At 35.8% G+C, this 14,074-nt stretch overlaps 2 protein-coding genes, 1 long non-coding RNA gene and 1 pseudogene across 3 annotated transcripts; 3 read left to right on the plus strand and 1 right to left on the minus strand.

Annotated features, from left to right (window-relative positions):
- The first annotated feature begins 531 nt into the window (after positions 1 to 531).
- LOC111292710 (E3 ubiquitin-protein ligase ATL76-like) lies at positions 532 to 3,288 on the plus strand. The gene has a single exon (XM_022885218.2). It carries the CDS (start codon positions 621 to 623, stop codon positions 1,266 to 1,268), a length of 648 nt encoding a protein of 215 aa, XP_022740953.2. The 5' UTR covers positions 532 to 620; the 3' UTR covers positions 1,269 to 3,288.
- Positions 3,289 to 4,528: 1,240 nt separating this feature from the next.
- Positions 4,529 to 5,791, plus strand: LOC111292476 (RING-H2 finger protein ATL78 pseudogene; annotated as a pseudogene).
- A 3,424-nt stretch (positions 5,792 to 9,215) lies between these two features.
- Positions 9,216 to 10,576, plus strand: LOC111292791 (RING-H2 finger protein ATL78-like). The gene has a single exon (XM_022885365.2). The coding sequence runs from the start codon at positions 9,376 to 9,378 to the stop codon at positions 10,027 to 10,029; it is 654 nt and encodes a 217-aa protein (XP_022741100.2). The 5' UTR covers positions 9,216 to 9,375; the 3' UTR covers positions 10,030 to 10,576.
- Positions 10,577 to 11,328: 752 nt separating this feature from the next.
- On the minus strand, positions 11,329 to 13,977 carry LOC111292021 (uncharacterized). Its single transcript, XR_016345503.1, has 2 exons — positions 13,054 to 13,977; positions 11,329 to 11,740 (listed from the first exon to the last, which is right to left on the minus strand). It is a non-coding gene; the product is annotated as an uncharacterized LOC111292021 (long non-coding RNA).
- Between the last annotated feature and the right edge of the window lie 97 nt (positions 13,978 to 14,074).

The following is a 14,074-nucleotide window of genomic DNA, read 5'->3' on the forward strand; positions in this document are numbered from 1 at the left end:
GGCCACAAAACATGATTTTTTTTTTCTAATTGAAACTCAACAGATTGCGATCAGACTACTTGCAAACAAGAAGAGCACAAACTTGATTTCATGGCCAATGGAAAAAGATTTTTGTTTGTTTTTGTGGGCTATGTTGGAAGGATAGAACTGGATCCAAGGTGACACTATAGTATCTGATTATGATTGGATAAGAACAAAGAACAGACGCTAATGAAGCCTAATATGTCCCCATCTTTGCATCTATAACGGTTTTGTAAGCTTTAACTGCATAGATCCCCTTTTTACATTTGAATATGTGATAAAATCAACTGAATCACTTCAACAGGTGAATAAATATCATTAACATATTTAGTCTCAATTTACAAGATTCTCTACTTAATTCTACAATTCACTCGCTCTATTTTTCAATTCTGTACTAACAGAAAAGATGTAACGATATCCAGGCATATTTTGGATAGTCCTTTAGTGGGTCCTGGCTCATTGGATGCTTATATATAGAAAAAGTAATAGATTAAATCAATGACCGGTTGAACACTACTTTAGCTTTTCAACATCCCTATATATGATCTTCCCCCATTTGATTGCTCCACCAAGCAATTTTATCCAAACTTTGCAAAAGCATGTATTCAACTTCTTCTACATCCTCAGAACTCTTGCAAGATTTTCTTGTAAACTTTCACTCCAGAAAACTACTGGTATATTACAAACCTCTTAACCAAACTTCAGTCACAGCAGCTCCTCCTTACTCTCAGAAGACCAACTTAGATGAAAATGTTTTCATGGTACTATCAGTTCTCCTATGTGGCGTAATTAGCTCATTGGGGTTAAACTTCCTTGTCAGATATGCGTTAAGGTGCCCAACCAGGGCAACTTTAGAGTCCAATGACAACACTCCAGCTATAACAGTTAATAAAGGGATCGAGCATAAAGCCCTGAAGACTTTTCCTGTGGTAAATTACTCAGAAGATATGAATCTTCCAGGGCTGGACATGGAATGTGTCATATGCTTATCCGAGTTTGTGCCTGGTGAACACCTGCGGCTTCTACCCAAATGTAACCACGGATTTCACGTTCTTTGTATTGATAAGTGGCTTAAATCACACTCGTCATGCCCGAAATCCAGGCATTGCTTGATTGAAACATGCCAAAAAATCATGGGGGATGATCAAACTAGCTCATCAGAATCATGTCTTCCAGCTCAGGACAGCATTGTGAATATTCTGCCACTGGAACTTGAAAGTATGGTACATAGTTATAGGGGCGTTTAATAAGTTTGATTCTGTGCCGTTTGTGGAAAACCCCCTGCACTCTGAAGGTCTTTTATTCCATAAGGGAGCTCAATTTACCAATTTGGAGTCTGAAAGGCACTAAATTGACAACATTGATTTTCCTGCTTAAAGCCTAGGCAAATGTTCAATTTATCAAGCAAACTAAACTTGCCCAGAAAAAGATGCTGCTGTGAACAGAGTTTAAGCTGAGAGTTTCGGTTATGACTTTGGAAGACATATCTGAATCAACTTCTTACACCATCAACATTTTCATGGAAACTGCTTCACCTGAAGTTCAACCTTTTTAAACGCTCTTTCTTAGCAATTATTAATTCCATTGAGCCAATGGGATGTGGAGTCATTCAGTTTTCAAACGTAATGAAAGGATTTGCCTCGTATTGCCTTCAGCTTTACTGGTTTAATGATCGCCTTACACTTAAGATAATTTGCTGTCTACTATATCAATGATGAAATTTGTTCAAGTGGGACTTTTTTTTAATCTTTTCCTCACTGAAGTTTCCTTTAAGAAAGACATTGATGATTGAAAGTTGATTAATATCAAAAGTTAAAAAAGCAGCTCCCTATTGCACAAGAGTAGTTAGAGATGCCTGATAAGAAATGCACCAACAGACAAGCAAAAGGAAAAGCAAAGACAAAACTGAAAACGCACAACTTTAATTAACCGTATTGTCACATGGAGACCCCATTATACATTATCTGGAGCCTTTCCAGACAAATTCAAATTCCTTCAACAAAGCCAAGGCATTACTTAAAACTTAAAAGCAAAAGGGAAACTAAGGCATTACGCATATGCTTAAACATTTTTTTATATAAATATCTCAAATTTCAACTATTAATTTGCCAATTGAACTCATATAAAGTTGAGTTGTCTGGAACTATCATATATTGGGCACCTCCACTGCAAATTTTATCTCCTCAGTCGGACCATTTCTTGGTTGTGGATGAGTACAAATGAAGGGATTAAATTAAGAAGTTGTTAACAAAAGAGACCTGAAATTTCACAGAATGGACATTCATGATAATATATATATATATATATATATATATATAGAGAGAGAGAGAGAGAGAGAGAGAGAGATTGGAATTGAGAGGGATTCTAATTCTTAAAGCTGTTGGCTAAAGCAACTTTCTGGCTTTTATTATGTTTAGTGTGCATATTTATCTCTTTCCAGAATTTTTCAACTGATATTATCCTACTCATTGCTTTTAATTAAAAAAAAAGAAAAGAAAAGAGCATGCTCTATCTTGTTCATTGGTTCCTTTTTGTCATCTTTCAAAAGAGACATATGGGACCTTCTCCAGAAAAGCTTTGAAACTCGGCTCCAAATTTTTAAAATTACAAAAAAAAAAAAAAAACCCTAGAACCTTCCAAGGCAATACCTCCCAAAACACATTGATCAAGCAAGTCCCTGTAAACAAATCCTCCTTAAACTTAAAAGCATTATCAAAAAAAGTCTATATTTGTGTCATATATACCAGAAGTTTTTAAATTTAGAAATTGCAAGGGAAAATGATTTTCATTAAACTGAACTACATAATTAACAAACATGAGCTACGAAGATCTTTTCTTTTTGAATCAAATTCAATGCCATTACCGGAGTGTGTAAGTTGAACCGATAACTTGTCTCAAGGTATGCTCACATGATGATTTCGGATTCTTGGAACTGATCACCAAAAACTACGACTGACCGCAGTTCAGGTACTCAGCATTCCTTGGACATTTGCGAATTAACAGATGAGAGGAACCTAGTGCAACCAAAGCTAGCAACCATACTATGGTGTTTTTCCATAAAGAAAGCAACAGCCACTAGAATTGGATATCTACTCCAAGTTTGTCAGCAAATAGGCTACTTGTAAATTCCTATCCATTATCACAAAAGCAATATTTCCGGATAATAGGTTGTGTGTAAGGTGTAGTATTTGTTTATGGATTTCCAAACAAAACGTGATTTTCCCCTTCTCTCTCCCACTTTTGTGCAATCCAACTAAGAGGATATGGATTCGTTTAGTGGTACGAGACAAAAACAAATTAATGCTTCCCCTTTAGAATTTGCCCATCCTTGATCCTATCAGTTTTATATGAAAATATATAAACATAGTAGAAAAGTTAAAAATTAACAACTTTCGTCCAAAATCTATAATATTTCCTCGTGCATAAAGTACTTTTCATGTTATATAGATGGTTCTGAAGTAATGACTGCAGTATCCTGATAGATTCGGATCAACCTTTTAACCTTCGATTGCTTCCATGAAGTACCAATTTGGCAATTAAAAACTAGCACGAGCGTTTTTGAAAGATCTCAATCTCATAGATAATTCTGCTCTAATTGTAGCCACAAGTAAAAACTGATTTATTTTAGCTCGTTTCCAATGTGGAAAGGCCAAACAACTTGCATGGCTGTAGGATAATGACCTGATTTGCTAGCAAAATAAATAAACTAAAGAACATGGATTCTAGAAACGGATATGTTATCTAATGCCAGCGAGTTGGCTGTAGATTTCTGACTATCCACAAAAAAAATAATATAAAGTGCAAGTAATTTGTATTAGTTTGACTGCTAAGATGAACTAACCACCAAAAAAGGCGACTTGCGTTGTATTATATCGCTTACTGCAGGCAGTAATTTATGGTTGTAAACCTGGCCCGCATATATAATATAGCACACAAGTTCAATCAAAATAACTATGTAATAGCTGCAAATTGTAATTTCTCCGTACAGATAATTTGATGGTTAGAAACCAACTCGTCCCTATCCTACTCCTTTAAGGATTCAAAATAGTTTGTAACATTGTGCTTGTTGCTTTGGTTTCATTTGTTTTATAAACATCCCTTGTTCCAGTGATTCCAAAGTTTCTGTGCCTAGAGTTACTTGTTACAGCAGTGAAGATTCAAGTTTCTGTGCCTACAGTTACTTGTTACAGTAGTGAAGATTCATATTTCCAGGTTGGAAATTCATACATAGAGAAACATAATATTTCTATTGATGGTACAGCAGAGAGTTCATATCCCGATAGCTGAACAGGTTTCATTAGATAACTCTATAAAACGAAATCCAGTCTCACAGATAAAACTTTTTTTGTGTCAAAAAAGTTTAGGTGACGAGGAAGATTACCCCATTCCAGTTTTAAGACATACCATAGACCTTAGTGAGAACTTACATTGGACTTAAAGAGATTACTGGCAGTGGAACTCGAATCTAAACCAAAATGATTCTTACCAATTCAACCAAACTCCCATTGACTTCACATAAAAAACTTCCAACTCTATAAGGTTAACAAGATTAATCAATAATTCAATAGCTAAGGCAGGATAAATAAATTAAAATGATTGTCCTCTTGTGTCCTCTTAAGGAGTGCAGAGAAAGGGGTCTATTGGTTTCCAAAGACATTTTTAGTTTGGTAAAGGTTCATCAGTTAATCAGTGAATATCCCTTCCAACACTACATACTGGCTATTGACTAGAGCTTCCATTGATAGGAACAATGGATGGAAACTGCCAGGTGGCACCTTTTGCTCTACCGGAAAGTTGTATTGGCCTTTTCCATTAGCAGATTATGTATTGAGCACAAAAGGCTTAGTGGGGATCAAACTTGTAGTCCTAAATAAAATACCCTCAACACCTGCAGGAAATATTCTCAGATATACTTGCTGGTTCCCTTCGCATAATCTTAAATATGAAGCTCTGACCCACCTTTTAATTAACTTTTTCATGTATATATAATCCTTCAATGGAACCAACTCCTAGAACAAGAAGTGCAGCCATCCAAATTAGAGCACTATACGAAAATAAATGTCAACTTCTTCAACAACCACCCAATTCTCCCAAGACTTACTTGAAAACTTTCATCCAAGAAAATTTCTCCTACATTCCTCTCTTTATCCAACAGAAGCCCCAGCAATTTCCCCAGCTCAAGAAACCAGTTATGTCATCAATAACAACTTTGATGCAAATATAATTATTGTTCTCTCAGTCCTCATATGTAGCGTGATTTCCTCTTTGGGGTTGTTCTGTATTATCAGGTGTGCAGTTAGATGCTCAAGTTTAGTCGCTGCTGCATCTGGTGCGAACCTTTCAGCCAAGTTGGCAAATGCAGGAGTTCAGCAGAAAGCCTTAAAAGCCTTCCCGATTGTAAAATATACAACCGAGTTGAAACTGCCAGGCTTAGACACAGCTTGTGTAATATGCTTGTCGGAATTTGCCTCTGGGGAACGTCTGCGGATTTTGCCAAAGTGCAACCATGGATTTCATACTCGTTGTATCGATAAATGGCTTAGTTCACATTCTTCATGTCCTACATGTAGGCACTGCCTAACTGAAACAGACCAAAAAACCGTTAACAGCAGCCAGGCTGACTCATTGGAACAGTCTCTCCGGGTGCAGGAAAGCACATAGCGGAGAACTTGAAACTTGTGAATATTGAACGCATAATTATAGGGATAAACTAGGCAGGTTTTGATGTAATTTACTTATACAAGGACATTTCGACAATAAAAATTTTTGCCCTGCTCACTGAATTATATTTCACAGCCATTTTTGACAATGATTACTAATATTGTCTTCAAGAATGAAAATCATGACTAAGTTATTTACCACTGAAATTCTCAACTTTCATCAAAATTCATATATGGTAGATTGGTAGGGCCAGACTCCACTAGTTATGCAAAGCTAGCAGCCACATAGTGCAATAATGTAATCTTGCATCTGGGGTAGCATCAGTTTGCTAAACGTGCACCAGAATTTTCTATTCACAAAATTGCAAGCAACAAAGTTCTAAAGTTAATCTAACAAAATCCTCTGACTGGATCAAAATATTCAATTAATTGTACGATCAATCTTGCGGAAGGAAAATGCAGTGTGGCCAAGAGAAACCATTATTCAAAAAGTGATCAGAATTTGAAAATGAAAAACAATGAATAAGTCCATCAATGATCAAAAATACTTTAGAAGAATGTTATCCTGTTAAGAAACATTATACAACAAAAGCAAATAAAGCAAAAAAAAAAGGAGCAAAATTTGTCCTGACCTCCTTTATCTTTGTTCCCCATCTTTCCAGGGTCCATTACCGACAAAACAGTTCGTTGTATTTGGACAACCCAGTTCTGGAAATTAATGTTAACTCTGGTTAGAATTAGCAGTTGAGTTTCAAAAGCTTAGCAGAATTAAAGGAAGATTGAATCCTACTAACTGAAACTAGAAATCTAATACTTCATCAACAAACCACATAGTTGTTGGCCAGGAAATCAAATTTCCATACCCAACCTAACTATCCGAAAAGGAAGGAAAAAGGCAAGCAAACGTTTCCAGTAAATACAATAGGTTGACATCCTCTCGCTTGCTCTCTTCTTCATTATTTTCAATATATCTATAATCATCAGTGCTATGGCTTACATAGTTTTTTTATTAGATATAGATTCCACACATGTGAATACGATGATGATGATGATGACGATGGTGATGGGTGTGTGTTAGGAAAAAAATGATAAAAAAAAAAAGTAGGTTGCAACCACGATTACAACACTTATAATGAACCATTCTTGTTCTGTAATCTTCAGTCAAAATTATACTACACACAACGTGTGATATACTGATGTTTTTCTTCTCAAGAATTAGAGCACTTTGCAAATGTTACTTAAAAAACCTGCCAAATTTCGTATTTCCACCCTGAATTTGAGCTGCCATGCATGGTTGGATCGTTCTGGAAACTCAATTTTATCAGTTAAAAATTTTAGTGACAAGGAGCAGGCCTGAGGTCTGGCTATTAGAATGCGTAGAGTACACTCCAAAATCAAGAGAAAAAAAACATGTAGCAGGCGGCGTACAAAAGGCAACCAATTAATGCTAACTTTCAAAATCCTTTTTCAATGCTTTCCTTTTCTTTAATTCAGATTTTAATCTAGACATTTAATGTCTTTCCCATGACTATTGGATCTTGCTTTTCACATGGTTTAATTAAGTTTATGTTGGTTGGGACAGTGTGCTCATTGCAAAGAAAAGAATGAAAGGGCTTGTCGCCTTCTAAAGAATCAAAACCTTCATCCCCATTGCAACTTTTCGTCCTTTACTTTGGACACTGTACCCTAATGATTTTTATTAATATCCCTTTTGTCCTTTGCTTTCTGCCTATAGGCAAATGAAAGGAAAATTAATTAACAATTTCAAATATACTGTTTCTTTTCATTTTTGGTTTCATATATCTAGCAAGTAGCATGTTTTGTTACTCTAATTATACAATTCATGATAGCCGGAAATCTTTTTGTACCGGCATAGAAATGAAGCTTTGACCTCGAAATTATGGTAAACATTTTTAAGCAGCAATTTTTTAATTAAAAACATACAATTTATAAAGCAGCCACTTCTCAAACAACGTTTCCCACTTGACAATTTTCCACGCCATTATCATGAAGTAAAGATAAACAACTCAACACAGCTTCCACTAAGTGAGAGATAAAATTCATGGATCACTATTTAATCACCCCCCTCGCTTCTCTCTTTCTCTTGAAGTAGACCCAAGAAAGCAATAACATGAAATCCAGTCCACAAAAAGAAAGATATTCCTCTACACCAATCAGTACTTCCAGTACAACACAAAAACGAAAACAAAAGCAAAAGCAAAAGCAAAAGCTAGCTATCATATCTTTTAAAATTAGCCTGTCTCGATCTATTCTCTGGAATTCGACTTTTTTGTTAAGAAATACGTACATTTATTGAATAGTGAGAATTAACACAAGTAGTTATGAGAGGATGCAAGCACATGATGACTATAGTATATTCATCAACAAAAAAAAAATTACACGGGCTCTTAACCAGCGGCTAACTTTTCAACTATTTCATCAAGTACCCACCAACTTGATTTTTTAATATCAGCAAAGGATTCACCAAAGATCCCTTGAAGAATTTTGCCTGATAAGTTTAGAGCCACAAGGAGTTGTCTATAGGGATTCTGTCAGATTGTAATCACCCACTTGCATAATAGTAGAAAACATAATATGATCGAGCTACCAAAGGAAAGAAAAAAAAAATAAAAGCAGAAGGAATCTTAAGGGGTCCCTTTTGCATATCTAATTTTGATGAAATGGCTAATGATAGGCCATCAAAACACCCTACCGTACTGATTCCATATCTCTAAACAAAGGTGTGTTGATAAGAAAGCAACAGTCATCACCATTAGTAATGAAAACGACACAATGAAGCAAAGGAGTTGATATTACATTTGAGGAGGAAGTGGCTTATTGCTGAAACGAGAGCCAAAATCTTTACTGCAAATCAGTCCTGTCTTGATTATCTCTGTCTAATTATCTGCATAATTATTAAAATGTAAACAGCAACTCAGCAAGAATTAATGCAAAATCTTCTAGAGACAACCACCAGATCAAGCAAAAGGAAGGGCAGGACCAGGGGATGGATATCCTTAAAAAATGCCGAATACATTCATGATTGAATTCTGACTAATGACTGCTATATGTGTTTTAAGCTTAATAGAATTGATACAAGGATTATATATAGACTCAAGTTGAGTCTGACTCAAAAAAATTTTGGCATGTACATCGCTTTGTACATTAGAACAAGATTAAATATTAAAATATTAAAATATTAAAATCTCTATCCTGACAAGGCTTAAAATGGCCACTCGACTGTTGAACCAACATGAGGAATGTGTTTTCCTATTAATCCCAAGACTGGAAAGGTTCATGGCTTCTTCCCGCGGGCTCTTGCAGAAATGGGTCCAACAGAGCATTTCAGGATACGATTATGAAAGGCAACTGCCATGTGGCACCTTCTTTACAGCAGAAGGTGGGATGGAGCCTATTTGATAAGAAAGCCTAGTGAACTTCACAAAGTCAGTGGACAAACCATATGGTTGTAATCCTACATAAAATAAAAGATAAAGCCCATACTATGGTCTAAACCCTCAGAATATTCTCAATTATAATTCATTTTATAAAAAAAAGAAGAAAAAAGAAATCCTTATCATAAGGCTCAAAATGAAAATTCAAATCCCCACCTTTCCCTATATATAAATCCCGTTGTCCAACTACTTCCAAGAAGAATTAACTATCTGAACCTTACAACTTACCCTGCCAAACAATGTCCATTGCCATATCCACTCAACTTCTTCAAGATTTTTTTGGAGAATTGCACTCTAGGAGGTTGCTGCTGCATACCCCACCTTTCCAAACACCAACTACAGCAGTTCCTCCAAACCCTGAAAACAACCACAATTCTTCAAATCCTTACACCAGTAATAACAGCTTCGATGCAAACATTGTTATGGTTCTGTCTGTCCTCTTGTGTGCCCTAATTTGCTCACTAGGACTCAATTCCATCATTAGGTGTGCATTAAGGTGCTCAAGTCTAGTAGCTTCAGAATCCGGACCCAGCACCTCAGCTCGGTTAGCAAACACAGGGGTCAAGCGAAAAGCCTTAAAAACCTTTCCAACAGTAAACTACTCCACTGACTTAGAGCTGACTGGCTTGGACTCAGAGTGTGTCATATGTATATCAGATTTCACACCTGGTGACCGCGTGCGGCTTCTACCAAAGTGTAACCATGGATTCCATGTCCGGTGCATTGATAAGTGGCTGAGCTCTCATTCATCTTGCCCTAAATGCAGGCACTGCCTAATAGAGACATGCCAAAAGATTGTTGGGTGTAGCCAGGCAAGCTCGTCAGAACCTCCTACAGTAGCTGTGACAATAGCACCGGTAGCTCCTGAAGGTTTGATACATAGCTATAGGTGAATTAGCTTAGTCAAATTTTTTGTTAATTGTACCATATGCAAGCCAGAATGAAAACTATCACCAGAAGGCTATAGGTCAGCTGCCAGAATACCATTCAAAACCTAGTGTAAAGTCCAGTTGTAAATACTACTCGTTTTATCTTTTTTCCAACCCTTCTTCTGAAAAACTGTTCATAACTTAAAACAGAACGGAATGCAAAATTTCAGGCCAAAGGGCCAGCAACATAGTTTAGAATTTTCTTTAAAAATATTAGTGATCAGCTGAGCAAACAAAGGACGAAGTAAGTTAAAGAGTTGTGGTAGCTGACTGCGCCTTATTGGGAACGAAAATCACTTAAACCAGCAAGTATTGAAAGGGCAACGCCAATCAGCTTAGTCAACTAACAATATTCGTTTTAATATGAAAAGTAAAGAAATCAAGCACATTTTAATAAGAATGCTTTTCAAACCAGCTTCAATTATTATAATAGTATTAGTAAATCATAAAGAGCAATACCATCTTAAAACATTCTCGTAATAATACAAGGGATGGGCGTGTGAACATCCTTTTTAGAAAACCATGAGATCCTGTCTTCTCAAAGTTCTCAAGAATAATACTATGTTGTCTTAACATAAACATAGGAAGTAACAAAGTAACGAGCTCATGAACTTTTTTTTTTGTAGGTAGAATTAATCAAAAAATAAAAAATAAAGTTCCAATTGATCATGAGTCTTGATTTATGTTTCATTTGATTGAGTAATGAAAATGATTCGTCCTGAGTTATATTTCATTTGATTGTGTGATGAAAATGACTTCTATCAAATTGTGAATGTCTAAACGATTACAAAAAATAAATATTTATAAATTTTTTAATTTAATTATTCTCTTTATATTTGAAAAATAGTCTAATTGTGACAATCAAACACTTCAACATTGATCTAGGTTGAAAATGAAAAACACTATCTCGAACCAATCGTGGAGCACAAAGTCAATGGAAGCTGAAGGTGAAGCCACTAATATACTTTCAAATCAGAATAAAATTGCACCAAAAGTTCGAATTTGTTTTATAATAATCAAATGGAAACATTTCACAGCGGGAGCTGACTAATAACCACACTAGCCCGGCCACCAAAATTTGATTTGCTTAGGCTTGCTGGCCTGAATTATAGTTTCAGAAGGTGGGCCAATTGATGGCAAAGTAGAGCATTAGCATTGAAGATTTTAAGGTTCATCTAACTGTAGTGCCATGAATATTAAATGTGCTGAGAGCAAAGCTTAATGCTGAATCTATGCTTCCAATACCTCCAGAACTGGGCACAATAAAGAAAAACTCCAGCTTAAGAGGAGATCCTAATAGATTAAGGAAACCAATTGTTGCTATAATCACAGAGTGGGTCCCAAATACCAAGAAAAACGATGCACCAAGACGACCACAAATCTCATAGAAATCAAGGCATCACCAAAAAGGTACAGCTGTATGTACTAATTATCATGTTGAATATCATCCAACTGAAGATAAGAAAATGTGAGCGCAAAAGCTATGTAATATCTACATATCTACAGAGCACCACGCCTTGTCGAATCATTAGACAGATACATTGCATTTCTCAGATTTGTCCAAATTTTTGAAAGATGCATTATTTGGACTCTTTTCCAGGGCTCTTCTGATGCATTTTGGACAGCCGTTGAATACCAAATTGACACATCTACTTGTTCCCTTCTTTCTTGCAAACTGTTCTTTCATAGAAAGAATAAGCATTAATAAAAACAGTGATAGCCGTTGAATATGCATTATGTAATACATAAACGATCTGTATCTTGTGATTGCAGATACAAATCATATAATAGATAATAAGAGTACAATTGGGGGTCAAAGAAGAGAGGCACACATATGCTCCAGCCAATTAGGCTCCATAAACTACAATGTTTATCAAGTTAATTTCCATCATATGTTTTATGATTATAAATGCAGAAGCATTTATCAAACAACAATGTTCTATGTTTATCAAAATTTTCACATTTGTACCAAGGGGGAAATCTACATAAAGAGTCGATTTTTAAAACTTATTTTCCTTTTCTTGCCTCCACTGCAGCTGCATCAGGTTATAGCTTCAAGCATTGTAATCAACTATACATTCCTGGTTTACGCACAAATTTTAGGCATGCAGGCATGCATTACGTACACAGATATATTGCAACAATGAACTAAAGAGACATAAACAGAATTACAATAAATGAATGTTTCCAATATTGATATTATCACAAAAGCCCTCTTACATTGCTTCAAATTCAGATTTAAACACACCTTAGGCATGAATTTTCCATCTACCTTTAGTCATTAGAAGAAGCTAAGTTACTCGAAGTGGTGGTCTGACAATGGAATTTGGGAATATGCCAAGATGATTCGGCATGAATAAAAAATGCCATTGAGGTTGATAGAGTTTTCCGGTGACAGTATAAGTAAATCCATGAAAGCAATAAGGAAGCTGCAGGGCAATGTGAGTGAAGATAGGGTTCTTTGGCAACTACAATGGAGGGTTTCCATAAAGTAAATTGTGATGGAGCAGTGGAAAGTACAGCATCAAGTTCTCAATCAGTGATACGAGATGCAAATAGTTTCATGGTGGAACGAAGACCAGTGCATAACACTTTACAAGCACAAGAATGTAGCAACTGAAATCAAATTGTACAAAGAACAACATAATCGTTGAGAATAATTCATTGGTGGCAGTAGTTATGTTCAGTTTCAAGTTGAAAGAAATCATCATGGGATTATTTTGAGGATAATTAATCTCTCAGCAAAACTTTGACTACCGGCATTTTGGTTAATGTTAACACAGCTATTAGAAATGCACGGGAGAAAGCTTTAACGACGATGCATCCTCATGGTATGCATGAATATGTACTCCAAGACAAGTTGCATATCCAGTACCAAACAATAAAGCATAATTACCAGAATTAATATAATGAAGCACAGAAACTTTCGTCTTAGGATTTAGATTACCAAAAGATGAACAAAAACAAATCCACACTGCCAGTTCATACCTGCTAAGTTATTGAAGTATGGGACAATTTTCTTCTGGATGATTATGCCCACTGCTATATACAGGATAACATCCAGATCACCAATCCAATAAGTATGAGCTTTGATTGGATAGCTGACAAAGGGCACAACTCGGCCTTTCGTTGTCGCAAAAGTGCTTGTAACCATATGTTTCTGAAAACCGGTTTCATGGAAACACCAGCTAACATCACTTTACACATAAAAAGATGCTGAAGCTGCAGCAAATATTTACAGAAAGAACCTGGCGGAAGTCCATCATGATCATAGAACATAGATAAAGTGGATATAGACATTGATCTTTGTGGGGGGCAACGAAAACTATGTAAAAGAAACATTCATAGATGTATCTTACTAATACAAAAGAAAATAGATGCAAGAAAAATACTAACATATAAGAACAAATTCAGAAAAGAAATGAAGCAAATATCTGTAAAGATTATAGAAACTTTAAAAAGCGCACAAAATATATTACAAATTAATAACGAAATAGAAAAAAATAATTAAAAAGAGAAGATTGAACCTTCAGAGCTGTAAAAAAGCAAACATCACAAGGTCCAGGAAGGAGGCATTGAGGGAAGGCCAAGACAATGGAGAGAAATCGAAGAAAAAACACGAGCAGCCGTCGAATTCAGATTGAAAACTATAATTATTAATTGGGACATCAGGGTCCCCTCAGATTTTCTTTCATCCACATGTTTCTGGCTGCTTCCAGTGTAGAATTTAGATTCTCTTTCTTTCCCTTCGCATCTCTCACCCAAAACCAAAGCCCTCGCCGCTCGCCCCATTCAAAGAAATGGAGGGGAGCCACCGACTCATTTATAGAAGAGGGGGTGGCATGGCCTTACAAGGGTTTTGGAAGGGTTTAAGAAAAGGGTTTTTCTTACATATGGGCTTTCAGTCCACAAACCAAATTTTAAACTAATAATTTATTTGATTAAAATATCACCATTCCACATTGTTATACAAAATTTTGAATTTTGAAATTTGTAATTTTAAAATTGA

Source organism: Durio zibethinus, chromosome 10, assembly GCF_047325235.1.
Source record: "Durio zibethinus cultivar Kanyao isolate XHJ-2024 chromosome 10, ASM4732523v1, whole genome shotgun sequence".
Taxonomy (NCBI): Eukaryota; Viridiplantae; Streptophyta; class Magnoliopsida; order Malvales; family Malvaceae; genus Durio; species Durio zibethinus.